Source organism: Dama dama, chromosome 9 (assembly GCF_033118175.1).
Source record: "Dama dama isolate Ldn47 chromosome 9, ASM3311817v1, whole genome shotgun sequence".
Taxonomy (NCBI): domain Eukaryota; kingdom Metazoa; phylum Chordata; class Mammalia; order Artiodactyla; family Cervidae; genus Dama; species Dama dama.
This window is the reverse complement of record NC_083689.1, coordinates 110,482,799-110,504,085: the sequence shown is the minus strand read 5'-3', so window position 1 is coordinate 110,504,085 and position 21,287 is coordinate 110,482,799. Positions and strand designations below refer to the sequence as shown.

General features: G+C 44.6%; 1 protein-coding gene across 2 annotated transcripts in view; it reads right to left on the bottom strand.

The window, feature by feature from the left end:
* Window positions 1–1,147: 1,147 nt before the first annotated feature.
* The window catches only part of CAMK4 (calcium/calmodulin dependent protein kinase IV), a 251,198-nt gene continuing 231,058 nt past the window's right edge, over window positions 1,148–21,287 (bottom strand). For both annotated transcript variants that reach the window (XM_061152135.1, XM_061152136.1), the window contains 4 exons: window positions 17,226–17,301; window positions 11,663–11,789; window positions 5,813–5,965; window positions 1,148–4,453 (listed from right to left, as the gene is read on the bottom strand). In XM_061152135.1, coding sequence (XP_061008118.1) covers window positions 4,046–4,453; window positions 5,813–5,965; window positions 11,663–11,789; window positions 17,226–17,301 — 764 coding nt within the window. In that variant the 3' untranslated portion in view covers window positions 1,148–4,045. The remainder of the gene's footprint in view (window positions 4,454–5,812; window positions 5,966–11,662; window positions 11,790–17,225; window positions 17,302–21,287) is intronic.

Genomic DNA, 21,287 nt, shown 5'->3' with positions numbered 1-21,287 from the left:
GCCACTAAAAGTGGCTATAGAACCTTGAGGATTATTGTAACATAGCAATATTTAAGAAAATTCCAAAAGTCTTTCGAATCAATGCGTAATGGCAGTGTTGATTAAACCCTTCTAAAGAAATCTAAAAAATATCAGCCGATGATCATAGTCTCATTTTAGGGATAGCAGAGATGATGTCATCTTCATCAGTCTTTATCATGTAAATCTGTGTTTCAGAAGCCTACAAAATCCCACTGAGGTTCTATGTGCAGCCCTTCTTGAATGAGGAAACCTGTTCGCCCACCGTAGATTTTGGTTTGTGAGAACATGACTGGATTCATGGCTGTCCAAGACTCTGGCCTGTGGTCCAGATTCCGGGGCCCAAAGAGGGATGAGAGGAGCTGTGGCCAACGGACAACTTACCGACGCGCAGGAAAGCACAGTTCTCTAAAGTCACGCTGGGAGACACGCTTCCTCTGAAGCACCTGATGGAACAGACGTGGCCAACAGAGTTTGTACTCACTTAAGTCTATGACATTTCTGAAACATTTTCTTTTTGGCCTCCTGCCAACTGATCAGTGTGGGAAACTGAGGCAGCTCAGACCCACGCGCAGACGTTCGCGTGTCCTTTGCTCTCACGGTGCTCTGGCCCGGCACTCTTCCAGACGAGCAGCCACTGCTCACAGGTGGCTGCTGGTCACTTGATGCACCAAAATGCTAACACATCCCACTTTTCAAAACTCAATACAAAAATAAAAAATTTAAAACATTGTGTTAGTTTTTCATATTGATTATATATTAGAATAATAGTTTGGATATATTAAAATATACAGTTAATTTTATCAGCTTTTTTTTTTTTACTTTAAAAAATGTGTCTAAGAGAAAAGTTAAAATTACATATGTGGCTTGTATCATTCATATCAGGCGGGACTTTTTCTAGACAATAACGTCTATAACAGTGTCATTCTAATTTCTACCTTACTTATGTATTTGTGGGACAAATGTGCTCTTCTGGTTTGAGAAAAAACCACTGGGATTCCAATTAGACTTTTTTAATGGGGAAAATAATTCAAGATTGTTCTTCTCTGTGGCAAAATAGTCTGGTTTATGCTATGTATCTGAACTTATTTGAGAACAAAAATCAATAATGCAATATAATAACTGTCAGTTCTAAAATGCAAAATGTAGTTTATTGTTTGCTGAAATTCCCTTGATCATTTTGCTTTGTGACTATATCGTCAAATAAAGGAAACATTACAAAATAATTCATCAAATTAAGGTTCTATCTGCATTAGTCTACTATTATTTAGCTAAGTACTCTTTGAGAGAGATAATATATCCCATTTTAACAGGGAATATAAATGTGTATTGTTTTTTCAAAAATGTTAACTATGGTAATTTAAATAGCATCTCTATGAAATCTCAGGTTGAATCATTTGGATGAAATGATAGATTTTTGTGAAAGCTTGTTTTCCACTGAAATGACTCTCTCAGTCATTTAGGCATTATCAGGTCTTAATTTTTAACATTCAAATCAATATCTAAAACTCCCTCTCATTTTGAGAATGCAAGCTGCAGGTTAAAAAGAGGAAATGACACTCACACCCTCACTCCTCAGGGAGCGGGCGTGTGCGCTGGTGTAACTGGGTGAGTTCTTAAACGCACACTGGCTCCTGGATCTGCAGTGCTCTTCACACAACACGGTCTGACTATATGCCCCATTCCATTAAGATTCCTTTCCCTCTCTTCTTCCCTTTTCCAAATATATGGGGCACTTGCCATCTATCACCTAACCATGTAGAGAGACTTCACAGGAAGTCTCCTCGGGAAAGGACACAAGGGATGAGAAAGCTGTGGTACATATACACAATGGAATATTACTCAGCCACTAAAATGGAAATCTTAATGCTTAGGGAATAAGGCATTCTTAAAAGGTTAAACCTAGTCAGCCTCTTATAATACCTAAAAATGGAAACTGAGAGAATAAGGAAGGAAAGAGACAGTAAAGAAGATAAATAGTCTCTACTAGTTAATGAACATAAAACAAACTAAAGCATTCTTTCTCAGATGCTCACAGCTGTGCGCCTCGTGGGCCTCCTCCTCCATGTCAGTGGCCCGTCAGGCCCTTATATTAGGGAAGACAAGAAGTCCTCCTTTATTGTCCTCATGAGAACAGCAGTGAAGTTAACACCTGCACTTGGAAAGCAGAACATCTACAAGGTCTGACAGAATCCATAGGTTTAATTTTCCAACTTAATAGTTCTGAGGAAGCACCAAAAGAATTTAAGACCTCTCTTTTTGATGAGGATTTTTATCTGATAGTCATTTCTATTGTCCAAAATTTTGGCCTGAAAATAATTTTTTTAAATTAAGGAAACCTACTAAAATATGCTATATAACTAAGTTGATTAAAATGTCCATTTAAGCTCAAACTAGAGATAAATCTGAGATGTTTGGAATTTAACTGTGAGTTTTTATAAGTAAAAAGTGTTTATGTGAAAACCAAAGAAAAATATTTTGAAAAAAATCATGGTGAAGTATTAGGTCTAATGTTACAGCTTCTCAAGAGTCTGATTTTAAATCAAAGTTTATTTTTTCCCTTTGTTTTTGTTTATTAAACTACATGAAAAGTTGCACTGTCCTAAGTTTTTCAACATGGAAACTTTCAAAACTAAATTGTGAATTATGAGTGCTTCCATTCCAAGCATGAGAAAAAAGTATACTCGCTTTTTAGAAATATCTTTAGCCCATAAGCAATATATCTAAAGAACCATCAATTGAAGGAAAAAAGAACTTTTATAAACAAAAATGTTTTCTTACTATGTGTGTGCATGCTCAATTGTATCCGATCCCTTGCAAACCCATGGATTGTAGCCCACCAGGCTCCTCTGTCCATGGGATTTTCCAGGCAAGAATACTGGAGTGGGTTGCCATTTCCTCCTCCAGGGAATCTTCCTGACCCAGGGATCAAACCCACATCTCCTGCATCGCAGGCTGATTCTTTACTGCTGGGCCATTGGGGAAGCCCCTTCCTTACTATAGTGAAATAAATAATGAATGATCTTACAGTGGCATATTACTCTCACTCTATTCAGACATTTTTGCACCAGCCATTCGTATAGATTTTTTATAAATTTAGAACCTTGGTTAGTATAGAATTTATCCATAAAAATGTTCCTATCTTTAAAACTGTACAAGCTCATGAATAAATTCAATTTTATTTGAAATGGCAAAGTCAGTCTTCACAGTCTAAGTCCAGTTTTTCTTTTTTCTCTAAGTTTCTTTTTCCCACTTCTAAGTGCTGTCCATCATAAGGACTTCTTATTAGGGAGCAGGTGAAGGTGAGAATAAATTCCTCAGCATGAATTTGTAAAAGACTTTTTTCCAGGACTATAAAATGGCAGAATTTTGTGATAGAACATTTTGGGTTATTAGTAATATGGTGTATATAAATAAAGACAAGCTAAAAAAAGCATTCTCCACACAAGGTTTACGGGCATATGGTTTCATAGCCCTTAAAATACGCTTCAGTTTCTTACCATTATAAGTGGTATATATGCAATTTTTTTTTTTTGCACATACAACTATAACCTAACCATCTTCTTGTAAACAGTTTGAACACATTACTGAAGATATTGTAAATGTCATGGGAATACATCTTATAGCTCTACCTAGTATTAGCTGAGCAACAGTCCAAAGGAATTACCTTCTGAAGAAATCCAAAGGGTGGAAGATGACCAGGTTTTCAAAGCAAAAACAATTTGTTACTATTTACCTCAACTGTGCACTACTGGTCCCTGAAAATGTATGTTTTTATATGTTGTGTTTACTTGCAATTTCAAATTTAATTCATCAGTATCTGATATCCATTATGTACCATAGGAGACACTATTTTTTCATAAAGCAGTCACATGCATTGAAGTTAGGATTACCAACTGATACATATGTATTTTTTGCACCTCAGAAACAGAATCACACTATAGTGCACATCATGCTTCCACCTTCCTTGCTGAAGGACAAAACGCACAAAGTGCCCAGATTTGGCTCCCACATGGGAAGAAAGCCACTAGTCCTCCGGCAGGACTGAGTCACCCTGCTGAGCTCCAACCTCCAGGGCAGGGTCCTCCTCGCTTCCTCCAGGGGCTGCCGCAGCTCCAGCGGTCGCCCGCGTCTCCCCGGCCGGGTGCCCCTCCATCTCCGGGTCGGTCCCCTCCATCTCCTCCTCCCACACCGCGGGCTCCATCCTGGGGGCCAGGTCTCCATCATCACCGCTGACCTCCTCCCCCGCCTGCACCTCCGGTAGCTCCGCTCCGGCCCCTTCAGCTGCCCCAGGGGGCCCCTCGCCCCCCGGAACGCCCTCGTTGCCAGCCTGAGGTGGAGATGGCTCCCGGCTAGCGCGACCCTCCTGGACGCTGCTGTGGCTGCTGCTGGCGCTGCCGAGCCTGGAGGAGGCCACCACGGCCTTGACCGCCGCCTGGGGAGACAGAGAGGTCAGTGCTACTTCCACTGAAAATCCCAAATCAGAGCTTGATCTCAATTTTGCATTTAGAGAGTGTTATTCTGTTACTATTTAGTCTTGGAAAGTGTATGATTCCAAGATTGTCTAATGAAAACTTATTTGAAGAATGAACAGCAAAATCTGTTTAATCTCAGATTAGTGTATTTAGTCATCTGGATGAAAGCCTAAATAAATGCACTTTCCCACGAATTGCCAATACTCAAAAATTTTAGTTGTGTTTCCCAAAGTGTGGGACACGAGTTCCATGGATGTTGATAGGTACTATCAAGATAAGAGAGTTCCATGGTCAAATTTGTTTGAGAAATTCTGGGTTAAGTCAAGGGTATTTAATCTAGGGTATTTCAAATTAATTTGATCATGAACCCTTCAGGTTTATTTAGTTTGTATCAACCTGTAAGCGACTACTGAATAGAACACTATTTTTCATCCCCCGCTGTCCTCTGAGATTTCCTATATGTATCAATCTCAGTGAAAGTCACTCAGTCCTGTCTGAGTCTTTGCGACCCCATGGACTATACAGTCCAGGGAATTCTTCAGGCCAGAACAGAATACTGGAGTGGGTAGCCTTTCCCTTCTCCAGGGGATCTTCCCAACCCAGGGATCAAACCCAGGTCTCCCACATTGCAGGTGGATTCTTTACCAGCTGAGCTATCAGGGAAGCCCTCCTATATGTATAGCTAGTCCTAAATACTACTATGTAAGAGAAAAACACTTCATCTCTATTCCATATATGTTCTATAAAAAGAGCTACAATTTGATGGATAATTTTCCTATCACTTGAATTATCTTAATTTTTATCAAGTATAATTATTTGCCTATATTATAAAATATAGTTGGAAAAAATTGTTTCCCAATTTTTGCATATTCAGAAAGAAGACAACTTTCTTAATAAATATTAGTTTCCTGAACAACATTTTCAAGCAGTTCAGCCTTAATTAAATGGGAAGCAATGACAATGTATTTACCTGGTGAGTGAATCTCAACATCCCACACATTTCCCTTTATTGACAACGAATCCTGGGAATCCCTGGTGGTCAGTGGTAGGACTCAGCACTTCACTAAGCTGCCCGGTGCCATTTCCTCCCCCAAAATTTCCCAAACAGAAAAACAAAACCCACACTGAATTCTTACAAGAGGATAACAGAACTGTGGTTGGCTTTATACCATCACTGTTGGGATTTCAAAGCAGCATTTTCCCAGGTACCATAGCAGACGAATAACAGTATTAGCCAGACAATAGCAGACTTATCTTTGATTAGCAAGATATGAGAGAAATCTTTTTTAAAAAATAAAACAAAATAAATGCCATCTAACCTTGAGCTTGCGCCGGGCATTGAATTCTTGGAGCTTCTTTTGAGCTGTATCCATGTGTACAAAGTTGGCTGCTTTACCTGTTACCCATGGGTGCTGGAGAGCTTGAAAGGTAGTCAGCCTTTTCTTAGGATCCAGTACAATTAATTTTCTGACCTGAAATGATAAAGAACCATTGACTTCTTAGGGAGATTTTCATGGTTACCTGGGCTTGCCCCTCAGCTCTGAACTTCTAGGTCTTATTTAATTTTCTTGGCAATACACTAAATATGTTATTATTCTATCTCCTTGGCAGTGCACTAAATATACATTAAACAACATTTTTAAGCCCCCAGGGGTCACTGTGGGGATGGCATCAGGCAGCAGTAGCCGAGGAGTCTGAAAAGAGAGTGGTGTGTGTGAACCGAAAGCCCAAACTGACAGACAGATGCCCACAGATCAGAGAAACAAGGCTTGCCTTGACTGTGAACTGCAAGTACTTTGGGTGGGAACCAGCATCTGGATAATTCTAGGTTGTAACTTCATATTACTTAGAATTCAGAACTTAAACTACATCTTAGGGGAGATGGATCATTCATGTAGCCGTCATTCCTTCTGTGGGGATAGAAGGGCAAACAAGAGGGGGCAGGGTCACAGCCTTTATGATCACACCACAATCCTATCATGGAGTTCATAGTGTTCTCTAAGCCCTTGAGGATCAGTTCAGTTCAGTCGCTCAGTCTTGTCCGACTCTGCGACCCCATGGACTGCAGCAGGCCAGGCCTCCCTTTCCATCACCAAGTTTACTCAAACCCATGTCCACTGAGTGGGTGATGCCATCCAACCATCTCATCTTCTGTCTTCTCCTTCTCCTCCTGCCTTCAATCTTTCCCAGTATCAGGGTCTTTTCCAACGAGTTGGCTCTTCGCATCAAGTGGCCAAAGTATTGGAGTTTCAGCTTCAGCATCAGTCCTTCCAATGAATATTCAGGACTGATCTTTAGGATGGACTGGTTGGATCTCTCGCAGTCCAAGGGGCTCTCAAGAGTCTTCCCCAACACCACAGTTCAAAAGCATCAATTCTTCAGTGCTTTCTTTATAGTCTAACTCTCACATCCATACATGACCACTGGAAAAACCATAGCCTTGACTAGATGGACCTTTGCTGGCAAAGTAATGTCTCTGCTTTTTAATATGCTGTCTAGGTTGGTCATAACTTTTCTTCCAAGGAGTAAGTGTCTTTTAATTTCATGGTTGCAGTCACCATCTGCAGTGATTTTGTAGCCCCCCAAAATAAAATCTGTCACTGTGTCCACTGTTTCCCCATCTATTTGCCATGAAGTGATGGGACCAGATGCCATGATCTTAGTTTTCTGAATGTTGAGCTTTAAGTCAACTTTTTCACTCTCCTCTTTCATGTTCATCAAGAGGCTCTTTAGTTCTTCACTTTCTGCCATAAGGGTGGTATCATCTATCTTCTATCAAATATCTGAGGTTATTGATATTTCTCCCGGTAATCTTGATTCCAGCTTGTGCTTCATCCAGCCCCGTGTTTCTCATGATGTACTCTGCATATAAATTAAATAAGCATGGTGACAATATACAGCCTTGACGTACTCTTTTTCCTATTTGGAACCAGTCTGTTGCTCCGTGTCCAGTTCTAACTATTGCTTCCTGACCTGCATACAGATTTCTCAAGAGGCGGGTCAAGTGGTCTGGTATTCCCATCTCTTTCAGAATTTTCCACAGTTTATTGTGATCCACACAGTCAAAGTCTTTGGTATAGTCAATAAAGCAGAAATAGATGTTTTTCTGGAACTCTCTTGCTTTTTTGATGATCCAGCATATGTTGGCAATTTGATCTTCCCATCAGGAAGCTTTCATAAGCCTCTTATATGTTGAGGATACTTGAAGGACTATGCCAAGAGCTGGGGTAAAAGCCTACTTAGAATCAAAGAAAAGGTGTCAGTGGTTTGGGGATATGGTTTGTTTAAAAAGGACCTGAATTCAAATGAATTGTAGTCCATTCTGGGAGGTTTACCCCTGATGGTGAGCATAAGCAGATAATGAATTGCCAGGGAGTTCAACAACCAAAATAATCCTCTGAGCCCTGGGCTGTGATGAGGCAGAGACTACCTGGAGTCAGGAGGCACGCTTAAGTGCTAACTTGTTCAAAGCCTCTACTTCTGTGATCTCAAAGACCCACATGTGCCTGACCTCAGACACCCACCCACCCCTACTTAGTGACTATGGACCCTCCTGGGCCCTCTTCTTACAGGACCTAATTTCCACCCTAATTTCCTTGTAAATACATTCTTACAGGCATGCAACTTTTTTTAAAAAAAAATTATGTAATCCTATCCATATCCTTGTCAACTTTAGCTCCAATTCATGAGTGAGGGATGGCAGGAAGCTCAAAGATTTAGTGATTTGTGTAATGTAAAACCTCATGTAACTGGTGGGGGCTATACTCATACCAGGGTTTGTCTTGTCTTAGAATTTGTCCTGTGGCCATGACACCAAAGTGCCTTCCAGGTAGACAAGCTTTCTGAGTTTCAGTCTGCTGGTGAGTAAAATGAGGGACTTTGGATGACTTAAGGCATAAGATCTTTTCTAACTCAAAAATCCAAAAACTGAACACAGGCTAACAAAATTAGGAAGCTAGTCAAATGAAGAATGAATATCTGGTCTCCTTTCACTTTCTGTTTTGTAGTATTTGCAAAGAAATGTATGTGGGATAGAGACACTGCATCTGAAAAGGGTACAATCTTGAGACCGTTTAGGCTTAAAGTCAGCGAGGAGGTGGAGGGAGATGAAGAATAATTAGGAAGAAGAATGCACAGCAGTAACAGATTTGATGGTGGTCAGAGCTGTCATCTGTTGGATACATAAACTAATAATTTCATATAAGTGTTACCTAACCCTTAAAACATCCTTGACAATTAGATACTTCACGCTCATTTTGTAATCATCTGTTTCCTCTTCCCTATCATCACCATTCTCTTCTACTCGAAAATACAAAGAATTTAAGGAAAGCCAATCTACACCAAAAATTTATATGTCATCATTCATCTTTACATTTGGAGACATTGATGCACTGAGTTTTTAAGAAACTTGTTGAAGATCAGAGAGACTCAGTGACCTCGTCAGGATTCAGACCCAAAGATGCGCCATTATCCTACAGCTCCGCTTACAGACCAGCTCCCTACGCACCATGACAGAACAGATGCAGGTTTTGCTAATAAGTATTTTATTTAGGGGCTCAAAGATTCCTTTAGTTCTGAAGTTATGTAAATGCTTTAACCAACAGGTGGTATAGCTGAATGAAGGAACATCACAGCTAACCCTCTTATCTATTTAACTTTTTATCAGAGATAAAAAGAAACAGAAGGGGGGGCTAACTAATGGGATTATCATGAGTTAGTAACCATCACTAATGGTTACTTAGTATGTATCACATCCCTTAATTCTTCCAAAGACCTAAGGACAGGTACCAGTACCATCCAGAGAAGAAAACCGAAGCACAGAAGGGTTAGGTCAGCACCAAGTCAGAGCTGCAACTATTAGGAGGGGCGAGGGGATTGAACCCAGGCATGTCGGACTTCTAAGAATCCTTGGTCCATTTCCTGACTGATGGTTTCATTCAAGGAACATTTACTGAGCCTGCACTTCATGTCCACATGGCACTAAGATCTGGGCCCACCTGCTTCATCCTCTGCCAGAGCCTGAACCTCGTTAAGGAACACCTCTGAGCGCATCATATGGAAACGATGCTCATCCTGAGAAAGGAAGCCTGGGGCGGAGGATCAAGCGGCAGGAGGCATGAACCGACTGTGAGGAGAACGGCGCGCCCCGAAGCCCAGGTCTCCTCAAAGGCCAAGCGGCGGCCAGGGCTCCAAGCCGAGTCACCCGTGCGGTCCCCCCAGGGGCGGGGGTTCACGAGGGAGGCACGCGCGCCCAGCGCATCCGCGGGCCGCACGGCAGAAAGCACCAACACTGTGAAGCGTTATCCTTCGACTGAAACACGCTAAAAAGGATGAGCTACCCGTGTAAAGAGGGCTGTGTGTGTGTGTGGAGAGGAAGGAGCAGGGAGACAAGGGACATCACGGGGCGGACGGAGGAGCAGCGGCCACGTGCGGAGTCACGCCGCCGGGATGGGGGCGCCGCGCGTGGGGGACAGCGGTGTGTGTGTGTGTGGTGGAGAGGGAGAAGAAGGAGGATGGAGGGGCATCACAGAGGACGAAGGAGCAGTGGCCCAGACCCAGAGTCACACCAAGGACAGCGGTCTGTGTGTGTGTGTGTGTGTGTGTGTGTGTGTGTATCTGTGTGTGTGTCTGTCTGTGTGTGTGTGTCTGTATGTGTGTGTGTGTGTGTGTGTGTGTCTCTGTGTGTGTGTGTGTGGTGGAGAGGGAGGAGGAGGACGACGACGGAGGGGCATCACAGAGGACGGAGGAGCAGTGGCCCAGACCCAGAGTCACGCCGAGGACAGCGGGGTGTGTGTGTGTGACGCCGCCGGGATGGGGGTCCGCGCGCCGTGGAACGCGGGCCGGGGCTCCATGAGCGGAGGGGACCCCAGTCCCAAGGGAGGCCGCCCCCGGGTCCCGCGCGGGGCGGGCACTGCAGACACGCAGGAAGAGGCAAGGAGGGCAGGTGAGAGGCCGCGGCCACGATCTGGGAGGAGGGAGGGGGCTTGGCCGGGGGCTTCTCGGTGGAGCGGACAGACAGGCGGACACGGAGACGCTCAGGAGAGGGGGCGCGAGGGGGGAGGTGGCGACAACTCCACATCACACATGCTGCCTCTCTGCAGACCCTGCTGGAAATGTCATGACCTCTTCACAGCACACAGATGGTACGGAGGGAAGAGAGCCCTGGAGAAGGGGTCCAGAAATCTGGATCCTTCCTTTGCAGCAGAGCAAGGCCTTTCTGCTGGGAAATTGTGCATCACTTCTCTGCGCTTGAGCAAACTCATCCTTAAAATTCAGGAAAGATTAAATGAGTTCTGAGATCCTTGGAGATCTAATCTTCTATGATTCAGAAGTCAGTTTTTCATCATTTCTGTGTGGTTTCTCTCTAGAACAGGGGTCCATAATCTCCGCCCTGGGGACTGGTACTTCCTGTCTTATCAGCGGCAGTATTAGATTAGAAATAAAGTGCAAAATAAATGTGATCTGCTTGAATTATTTTGAAACTAGCCTCTCTACCTCCGGTCCATGGAAAAATTGTCTTCCATAAAGTTGGTCCCTGGTGCCAAAAAGATTGAGGACAACAGCTCTAAAGAATTGATGGTAAAAGCTTCAATGGCACCCCAGTATCTTCTTTATTTTAGAACCGGTGGGCCAGCGCCCCAGAGGATAGGCCAGCGCCCCACCTGTCCTGAATAAAGATAAACTCCAATACTACCAGAAGTGAGAAGTCAGTGAAACAAATGAAAAACCGAACAAAACGCACAATGTGACTCATTTATGATAGTCATGCGAGATAGGACTTGTGCTACCATCAGGATATTTTAATAAGTTTGAACATTTCAAGAAATAATGTTGCTTTATTCAAAGTATAACTAATCTAGGTGACAGCAAGCCATTTTAAAAAATAATTCATTTGGGTATATTATGTTTGGAGTCACCCAGCACAGCTGTCTGCATAGCTTCATGGCTTCCAGGTTCTATATTACACTGACTAGATGATAAAAACTCATTAATTAATAAGCAGTAATTTGTGACAATTCAGCTAGAGATGAATCAAACTTTTTTCATTATAAGGAAAATAAGAAATAAGCTACTAAGAGAGATTAACTTTTAAAATGGCACTGCCCATTAATTAATTTTAAAAAATCAATGTAAGGGATTTTATTTCATTTTGTTTCAGTCACACTTACCAAATCCTTGGCATTCAGAGATACTTCATCCCACCAGGGGGAGATGAAGTAATATTCACAATTCAGAATTCTCCTGAACATGAATTGATCACCTCTCTCATCATAGAATGGTTCAAATCCACAAAGTCTAGAAGGACAAAAGGTACAAGATAAAATGCCTTTAAAAGCCTAAGTGTATGTCACCAATTTTTGGCAGAAATTCAATACTGTCCTTTTTCACAGCTTCCTGTGATGAATGTACGTCTGCTAAGCTTAAGTGTGCAATTGCCTTGTTACAATTCATTTATGATTATATAAATATACAATCAAGTCTTCAGAGAAGTAAAAGTGAAAAAGTGAAAGTGAAAGTGAAGTCACTCAGTCCTGTCCAACTCTTTGTGACCCCATGGACTGTAGCCTACAATGCTCCTCTGTCCATGGGATTTTCCAGGCAAGAAAAATAGATACAAAATCAATTTAAGATTTCTACAAAAAGTTATGATCATATCAATAATTATGATACAAAACAACAATAATATTATAATGGCCAACACTATTACCAGCATTATGCTATAGTACTATTTCCACGTGTTTTTTTCCACCAGGAATTGAGAGGACACATTGGAGTTCCAATTTATCATAAAATGTTAAAGTTAGGATTTTGAGAATAAAAAGGTTAAAAGGTGCAAAGAAAAGTTGTTAGTGGTTTTTGTTCAGTCCTTTTCACTGAGTTCTTCCATACAGATGAAAAACGTGTTGGCTTTCCATTCCACTCCAGTTTGGGTCTCAGCGTGAACACAGACAGGAGCCTCCACGGCCGCGGGGAACGGCCTTCTGAACTGACTGCAGCAGGCGACGCAGCCCAGATGGCGGCCAGGCACGCGAGCCTCGCTTCTGCACATCGCAGACATCTCACCACGACCACCGTCACCTTCGAGCACGGTCACATAAAAATGTGGGAGAAAAGAAACTGAACCACCCTTGGCACAAAAAAGAGAGACAGGAAAAGTGAGCTGCTGGTGGGACCACTAAGCCTCTAATGCTTACAGGTGAGAGGAGGTTCTAAATCACTGAAGACCAAAAGGGAACTGTAAAAAAAAAAAAAAAAAAAAAAGTCCTTGCCAGGGCGTGTGTTTCACGTGACAAAGAATGAAGGAAAAAGAATGAACACAGAAACATTTCCCCAAGTCCTTGCATCAAACTGGCCGGGCGGCGGCAGAGCGTGAAACAGTCCCGCGGATCCAGCAGGCGTTGAAGAGGAAGCAGTTTCTCCTGCTCCTTGGCTCAGGGATCCTGCTCCACAGTCCTGGTTTCTTTCAAATAGTGCAGAGCCAGCCGGGTAAAGGCGAGGCTCGGAGCCCTGAGGCCGGGCTGGGCGCCCCCGGAGCACTGCGGGGCCCCGGGGAGACGCGGCTCCAGCAGAGGAGCGGGGCACGCGGCACCCAGCGCCTGCAGCCCGGCCTCCATCAGACGCGGCCGCTGCGGGAGCCCCGGGGAGACGGGGAGACGCGGCTCCAGCAGAGGAGCGGGGCACGCGGCACCCAGCGCCTGCAGCCCGGCCTCCATCAGACGCGGCCGCTGCGGGGGCCCCGGGGAGACGGGGAGACGCGGCTCCAGCAGAGGAGCGGGGCACGCGGCACACGGGCCTGCAGCCCGGCCTCCATGAGACGCCGCCGCTGCCCGCGACTCGCGGGAAACCCGCCAGCCGCCCAGGCTTAGTTGAGGAAAGTCGCACGTTCCCTCTTCCGGCGTCTAGAGGGGAAAAATAGCAGCCCTGCAAGTGCGGCACTCAGACGCCTTCCTGTCATCCCGGACACGTCAGCAAACCTGTGCGCCGCGACAGAGCGCACAGTTTAGGTCCTTAGCCTGAAGGGTGGAGCCGGGAGGAGCAGACCCGGAGCAGCAGCCGAGCGCTCGGGGCACAGTGAAGACCGCACGCCGCGGGCCGCCAGGAGCTGAGGCCCGAGGAGGAGCTGAGGCCGGAGGCCGAGGCGGTGCGTGAGCAGGGGCTCCGAGCCGCGGGGCAGGCACAGTGCTGAGAGCGGGAGGGGAGAGTGTGAATCTCTGATGTTATTGATTCTGACCTGAAAACCACAGCGGTTGCTTTGGTCTGTAGGGATAAAGGGCTTAGGTTTAGTAGGTCGAAGGAGCAGAATTCTTCTGAGAAACAACAGGATGGCCAAGCTACTGTCATCCTTAGAAACAGCACGGTCATAGCACAAAATAGCTGGGTAGAACTTTTAATAATAATAAAGGAGGTACATAAGCCCAATGGCACAATCCGCTGGAGAAAATGTTCCATTGAGCCTTGCCTAGTGGACTTCATCAATCATTAATGGACTACAGATGAAATAAAAAGTCCCTAGGCTTAGGGGCTGAGAGAAGTCAGACCAGAACTAAAGGACATTAGCTGTGAGCGGCACTGTTAGCTGCTACCACTTACTCAGCCAGCAACTTTCAACTAATGGGCTTAAGTGAACGATGGGAAAGAAACCTGATAGATTCTTAAAATTATTTTCAGGGTTATAAGATGCTTCTCCAACGGTCACATTTTTTTTTTTTTTCTCTTCACTTTCCCGTGTTAGTAACATGGGAGTTTCACTCATTCCATATTTCAGGTTTCCAGGGCAAATGTTATTAAATTTCCTACCTTGATCTCTCTGAGTTATTACATATCACTAATTCTTCAACCCCTTTCATCACATTTCAGTAAGAAACTCTACTTGGGTGGGCACGTTTACATTTTAGCAGCAAATATGAAGCAATATTTGTAGTTCAGTTTTTCACTGAACATCACTAAGCATAATATGTCATCCACACAATTCAGGAGCCAACCATCTTCCACAGCACAATAGTGATCTTAAATGTAAGCTGAAGGAATTCTATGACGTGACCTTATGAATTCATTACTAATAAATTAAGCACTAAGTGTGACAAACAAATTACCTAAAAGTTTGCACTTTCATAAGAAAAAACATGGTTCCCTAGCTCTCTAAATTCTTTTCAAGCTTAAATATATCCTGGAAACACAGGGAAGTGATCACTGAAAATATCTTTTGACATTACATAATAGCAGATGACTATTTTAGGGTGTGCTTGTTAAACCTTTTTATGGTTGCTACTGACCAATATATAAACCCCGGTGAACTCAAGAGTTTGCTAACTTGCTTGGAAGTCTACCCTAGTTACCCTCTTCCTAGCCCATATTACCTAGACACTGCACTTTCTAAGATCACAATTAAATTAACCAAATCAAACGTCTTCCTACCATGGACTGAACTGTGTTCTCCTCAGTCAGAATGTTGAGGCCCCAAGCCCCTGCATGATAGCATCTAGAGATGAGGCCACGACAGTGGGGCCTTGTGCTGTGATCAGCGCTCTCACAGAAGAGGGACCACAGAACATGCTCCTGCCTTGGGAGGATTCAGGGAGAAGGCAGCTGTCTGCAGCCAGGAAGACCACTCTCACCAGGACCTGAGCTACTAGCACCTCTGACCTCCAGACTCCATTTTGGCAGTTCTGTAGCACCCAGTCTCTGTGTTTTGTTATAAAGCCTGAGCTGCCTAATTCACTTTCTTCCACACCCTTCAAAATCTCTTTACAGATTTGAACAATACAGGTTCCAACAATTAACTTGGGCTTCCCAGGTGGTGCAGTAATAAAGAATCCACCTGTATTGTAAAGTAATTAGCCTCCAACTAATAAAAATAAATGGAAAATAAATAAATGAATAAATAAAAGCCAGAAAAAAAAAAAAAAAGAATCCACCTGTCAATTCAGGAGACGCAAGAGATGTGGGTTCGATCCCTGGGTTGGGCAGATACCCTGGAGAAGGAAAGGGCAACTCACTCCAGTGTTCTTGCCTGGAGAATCCCACAGACAGAGGAGCCTGGTGGGCTACAGGCCATGGGGTCACAGAGAGCCGGACACGGCTGAGTGCGCACGGCAGACGCGCAGCAGTGAGCCCTGCAGCGGCTCTGCCACCAGGTCCACCTGCTGTGGCTCAAGCTCTGGAGCACAGTGAGGTGCCGCTCTTGCAGCGGTTCTACAGGCAACCTTCCTCGCCGGACACTCTCCCGTCACGCTAGGCTATTTCCTTCATGTTTGTCTGCAATTCCGTCATCTCTTTGCCAGACTGAATCCCCTTCTTTATTAGTAGATAGGAGCTTAGAAACGGAGCTGGAGATACCAGAGAGTGAAAGATTTAGCCCTTTTTTTTTTTTTTCCTACCAGAGAGAAGTTTTCCCTGAGTTCAGGGTATTATACTAAAGGTCCTTGAGAACTTAACACATATAAGAAATAAAACTGATAGTCAAAATGCCTTTAAAACATTCCTGATAAGACGTATATATATCAGTTGGGATTGCTTCAGAGGTTAAAGAACCATTTGTCCCTTAAAAAGGAATAATACTCTTATTATTTGGATGATGTGCATGTAAGTAAAACAAGAGCAAGTTTAATAGGTGGATTGGTTTCATGCTCATTCAGTTCAGTCAGTTCAGTTCAGTCGCTCAGTCATGTCGACTCTTTGCGACCCCAAGAAACCGCAGCACGCCAGGCCTCCCTTTCCATCACCAACTCCCAGAGTCCACCCAACCCATGTCCATTGAGTCGGTGATGCCATCCAACCATCTCATCCTCTGTCATCCCCTTCTCCTCCTGCCCTCAATCTTTCCCAGAACCAGGATCTTTTCAAATGAGTCAGCTCTTCTCATCAGGTGGCCAAAGTATTGGAGTTTCAGCTTCAGCATCAGTCCTTCCAATGAACACCCAGGACTGATCTCCTTTAGGATGGACTGTTTGGATCTCCTTGCAGTCCAAGGGACTCTCAAGAGTCTTCTTCAACACCACAGTTCAAAAGCATCAATTCTTCGGTGCTCAGCTTTCTTTATAGTCCAATTCTCACATCCATGCACGACCACTGGAAAAACCATAGCCTTGACCAGACGGACCTTTGTTGGCAAAGTAATGTCTCTGCTTTTTAATATGCTATCTAGGTTGGTCATAACTTTCCTTCCAAGGAGTAAGCATCTTTTAATTTCATGACTGCAATCACTATCTGCAGTGATGCTCATTACTATCATCAAATAGTGAATTGTTCCCCAAGTCTGCGATATACTGCATAGTACAATGAGACATAGTGAAGCAAGCCCTAGACAGAAGTTCTTGCCCCAAGAAAACGACAAAATAAAACATGATGCTCATTTTCTGAAAATTCTTTCATTAACTACTTTTAGTACATCATAGAGAACCACAAAAAGTTAAAAGGAATCTTGCTTTTTTTTATGAGGATTGTAAGTAATTGGGCTTCCCAGGTGATGCTAGTGGTAAAGAAACTGCCTGCCAAAGCAGGAGACATAAGAGACGTGGGTTCGATCCCTGGGTGGGAAAGATCCCCTGGAGGAGGGCATGGCAACCCACTCCAGTATTCCTGCCTGGAGAATCCCATGGACAGAGGAGCCTGGCAGGCTACAGTCCATGGGATTGCAAAGAGTTGGACACATCTGAAGCAACTTAGCATACATGCACACATAAGTAACTAGAAGATACTATAGCAAAAGGAAATGGTATGCTATTCACTTACAAGATGTAGGTGATTATTCCCACAGACCACATGTCCACCTCGGGTCCATAGGCACAGCCTCTAAGGATTTCAGGTGCTGCAGAAAGAGTGAGAACTGTATTAGAGTTTAAATTCAATATTCACATTTTCGTAACAAGCAGTGGAGAAGAAATGAGTTCATCAACAGAAACTTCATAATAGGTTTAGAACCAATTGTCTCTCCTCAAACCGAAGTATGAGGCTACAAATTCTTATGACTATTTTAGTGGAAAAGATTATAGTCTCTCTGTGTTTGGGGTACATAAAAATAAACTTACTAACTTTAATATTCTACATCAGAACATCATGATACTTTTCAAATCAGATAGCTATAACTGTACTACAAAGGGAGCTTTGTACACAGAAAAGAAAGAAATGAAATTTCAGCATAGGAAGAGGTAAGAGGCACAGTCAGGCCTCCTGAGGTCTCCGTGAGCTTGTGTTTCTGACCGCGTGCAGGGCAGGGGCAGGGCGGACGGCCTGAGGGCTGGACAGTCCAGCCCAGGTCTGGCGACCCAGGTCTCGGCGCTGAGAAGTCTCCGCGACGTAGAGCGCGGCTGTCCGCGGTCCCTCGGGATTGCGGGCTGAGAGGGCTTCCCTGCGCGCAGCCAGGCCGCTGGTCTTCTCCGCCCCGCACCGGCCCCCAGCATAGACCCAGCTGCGAAAGAGGGTGACTGGGTCCCAGGGCCGGTCCCTGGGGACCGGAGGTGGTGTTTGCTGGCCCCACTAATAAAGGAAGGAGCGGAGAAGGGAGAGCTCCGCGCTCTGTGAGGCCGCAGGGCGCAGGTTTCCGGCCCAGAGCAGCCCTTTTCAATTCTGAACAGAGTGCTTTAGGGGGGTCCGCGGGGTCCCCGGGGAGGAAGCGGAGTGCTGAGTGCTCCCCGAGGGCAGCCCTGGGGCAGGGCTCCACACGCCGCCTTCCCTAGGGGCAGCGGAGCAGGTGAGCCGGAGCCCCGTCCACGCGGCCTGGGGATGTCAGGACTGGTGGAGACGCCAGGGGAGCCCCCGAAGGAAGCTGTCCTCAGGGGGCCCCGAGTTACAGAGAGGACACCGCGGCCTTCCCTCTGACTCTTCCCGCTCGGTTTTCTTCTCTCGGGATACCCTCCCTCCTGTAGAAACCCTCACATAAGACACAGGAGGTGAAGGGCCTGTGGAATGGGCCTGCGAGACGCACCTTTTGAGGAGCGGGATCTGGGCTCCAAGGGCGACTATTCCTAGAACAGTTTCCTTTTAAGACTTAATTAACATAATTAAGAAAAATGCACGCTCAAAGCCAGTACCATCCTGTCAGGTTCGCTTCCGCCCTCATTCTCAGAGCCATCTGGACGCCACAGAAGGTCTCTCTGGGCCCCAGGAGCCGGCGCACTGACCTCCCACCTGCAAACGCCTTGCTCAGCGTCGGGCGCAGGGAAGTGAGGTGAGGCTGCCGCTTTCAGAAGGGCCACCTCCGCGGGGGGCTGAAGGCAGCACGTCTGGCACAGTCAGAGCCACGCACCCTCCCCAGGCCAAGTCCCAAAGCAGCAAAGCATCATCAATCCCATTCTGACATTTAAACATACACGAGAGATGCTGAGCGTCTCATATTTTCTGGGTCTTGGCTTTTACCTCTAGTAAATGAATTGCACTAGCTAATTTCCAGGTTTAATCTGGGTTTCAGACGCTGTGAAGGGAGAGTTGTTGAGAGTCCTAGGCAAGAAAAGAGGACAGTTGCCCACCCTGTGTACTGCTGCAGGACCCCCCCCCGGAGAGCCACCGCGCCTGCCGCCCACAGGTACCCAGCCCCGGCTCCGGGGGGGGGTCCACGCCCAGCCTATGCCACAGGGAAGCCAGCAGGCTGTCTCAATGGCTTTCCCTGACTTTGATCCTTGTAGCTCCCAAGCCAAGGGACCCAAAAGAGGTGAACACTATGAAACAAAGCCTTTTTGAAACCATGTTACAGGGCTCTTGTTTGTTTCACCTGATGTGGCAATATCTGACCTCCCTTCCAAGTGCTGAGGGCACCCTTACTTTCCAGAGGCAGTTTCTTTCCTTGTGAGGCATGATGCTGCAAGATGAGTAAGCTGGTGGGATAAAAAGCTAGACTTCCACAGTGAGGTTGACCGAGACAAAAGGAATATAGAATATGTTTGTGCTCCATACCAAATTTCCCTTAAAAAGAAATTTTAAAATGGATTTATTATATTCACTATCATAATATAAAATTTGGATGAAATCAACCTAAATACCTAGATACAATTAGATATTAATACACAGTAACCTTTAAATATTTTTGGTCACTAGTTAATAGAACTGTGACTTCAGAGCCAGCAGAATACATTCTTGTAATCGATGTGAACCCTTTCCAAGTGCCAAAAGCTTTTCTAGAATGAGTTTCAGTCTCTGGCACACCAGTGTTTCAAGTCTCCTATGTATCAAATGTCCTTGAGGGTAATTCTAAATATTTATGATTTTCTTAAGAGTCAGAAATAGTTGACTACTTCCAATTCAGTTCAAGAAAAGGTATCAACCAGTCCACCTTTTAATGCTATTCATAGACACTCCTGGATGTCCTTCCTATATTTTCTTATCTCATTGCCAAAACAAACAAATAAACAAGCAAAATGCAGGGGAAGGGGAATAAAAACATTCAAGGTGTACTACAGTTTTTTACATGTATTTTAAATGATTTAGAATCTTTTCATAAATAGTTAATAATCATTTATTGACTTTCCTGGCTGTCTTCTAAGTAGATTCAAGTTTTCTGCTACTTCCTAAAGTTACCATCATTCATGATATTGCTTATTAAACACTAAACGCTACAGAACTCCCAGGACACCTGGCAGTCCCATATCTAGAGATTGAAGGTACTTATAAAGATTGGAATGAATTCATTTTAGTAAATAAAATCACTTTAACTAGAAATGGTTCCAAAGTAAGCAGGATTAGATATAGCCTGTGACATATTGACTGATGCTAGGTTTTCCTTCTCCTAAAGCCCTAAGAGAAAATTTGGGTTACTGACTGTACCTTTTTTCTTTGGGGCTCCAAAATCACTGCAGATCGTGACTGCAGCCATGAAATTAAAACACACTTGCTCCTTGGAAGAAAAGCTATGACAAACCTAGACAGTGTATTAAAAAGCAGAGGCATCACTTTGCCAGCAAAGGTCTGTCTAGTCAAAGCTATGGTTTTTCCAGTGGTCATGTATGGATGTGAGAGTTGGACTATAAAGAAAGCCGAGTGCCGAAGAATTGATGCTTTTGAACTGTGATGTTGGAGAAGACTCTTGAGAGTCCCTTGGACAGCAAGTAGATCTAACCAGTCCATCCTAAAGGAGATCAGTCCTGGGTGTTCATTGTAAGGCCTGATGCTGAAGCTGAAACTCCAATCCTTTGGCCACCTGATGTGAAGAGCTCATTTGAATCCTCATTTGAAAAGACCCTGATGCTGGGAATGATTGAAGGTGGGAGGAGAAGGGGACGACAGAGGATGAGAGGGTTGGATGGCATCACTGACTCAATGGACATGAGTTTGAGTAAACTTCAGGAGTTGGTGATGGACAGGGAGGCCTAGCATGCTGCAGTCCATGGGGTTGCAAAGAGTTGGACACGACTGAGTGACTGAACTGAACTGACTGACCTTCATTTTGTTGGTGCCCTAGATGAGCATGATCCCTTCCTACCTATAGAGTTAAAACAACAGAGCAGCATTCTTTATCGGGAGGCTTTTTCAAACTGTTAACTGTTTTGAGAAAGCCAAATTGAAAGGAGACCAGGCGAATGAAATCAACAGGTTTATCCACTCACTCATTCCACAGATGATGAGCTGTATTTGTCAAGCACACAGGCTCTGACAGGTGCTGTGGGTGGTGCTGGGGAATGAAGGGGAGTTACGGAGAACAAGTCTCCACCACCACAGAGCTTACCGTGTGCTGATCGAGAAAACCGCAGGAGGAAACATAGAGTGGTAACCGGAAGTGTTTGCAGAGAGAGTGTCTATAACAGAGGGTTGACCTGGTCAGAAAGATCAAGCAAGGTGTTCAGAGAAAGCGAAGTTTAAACAAAT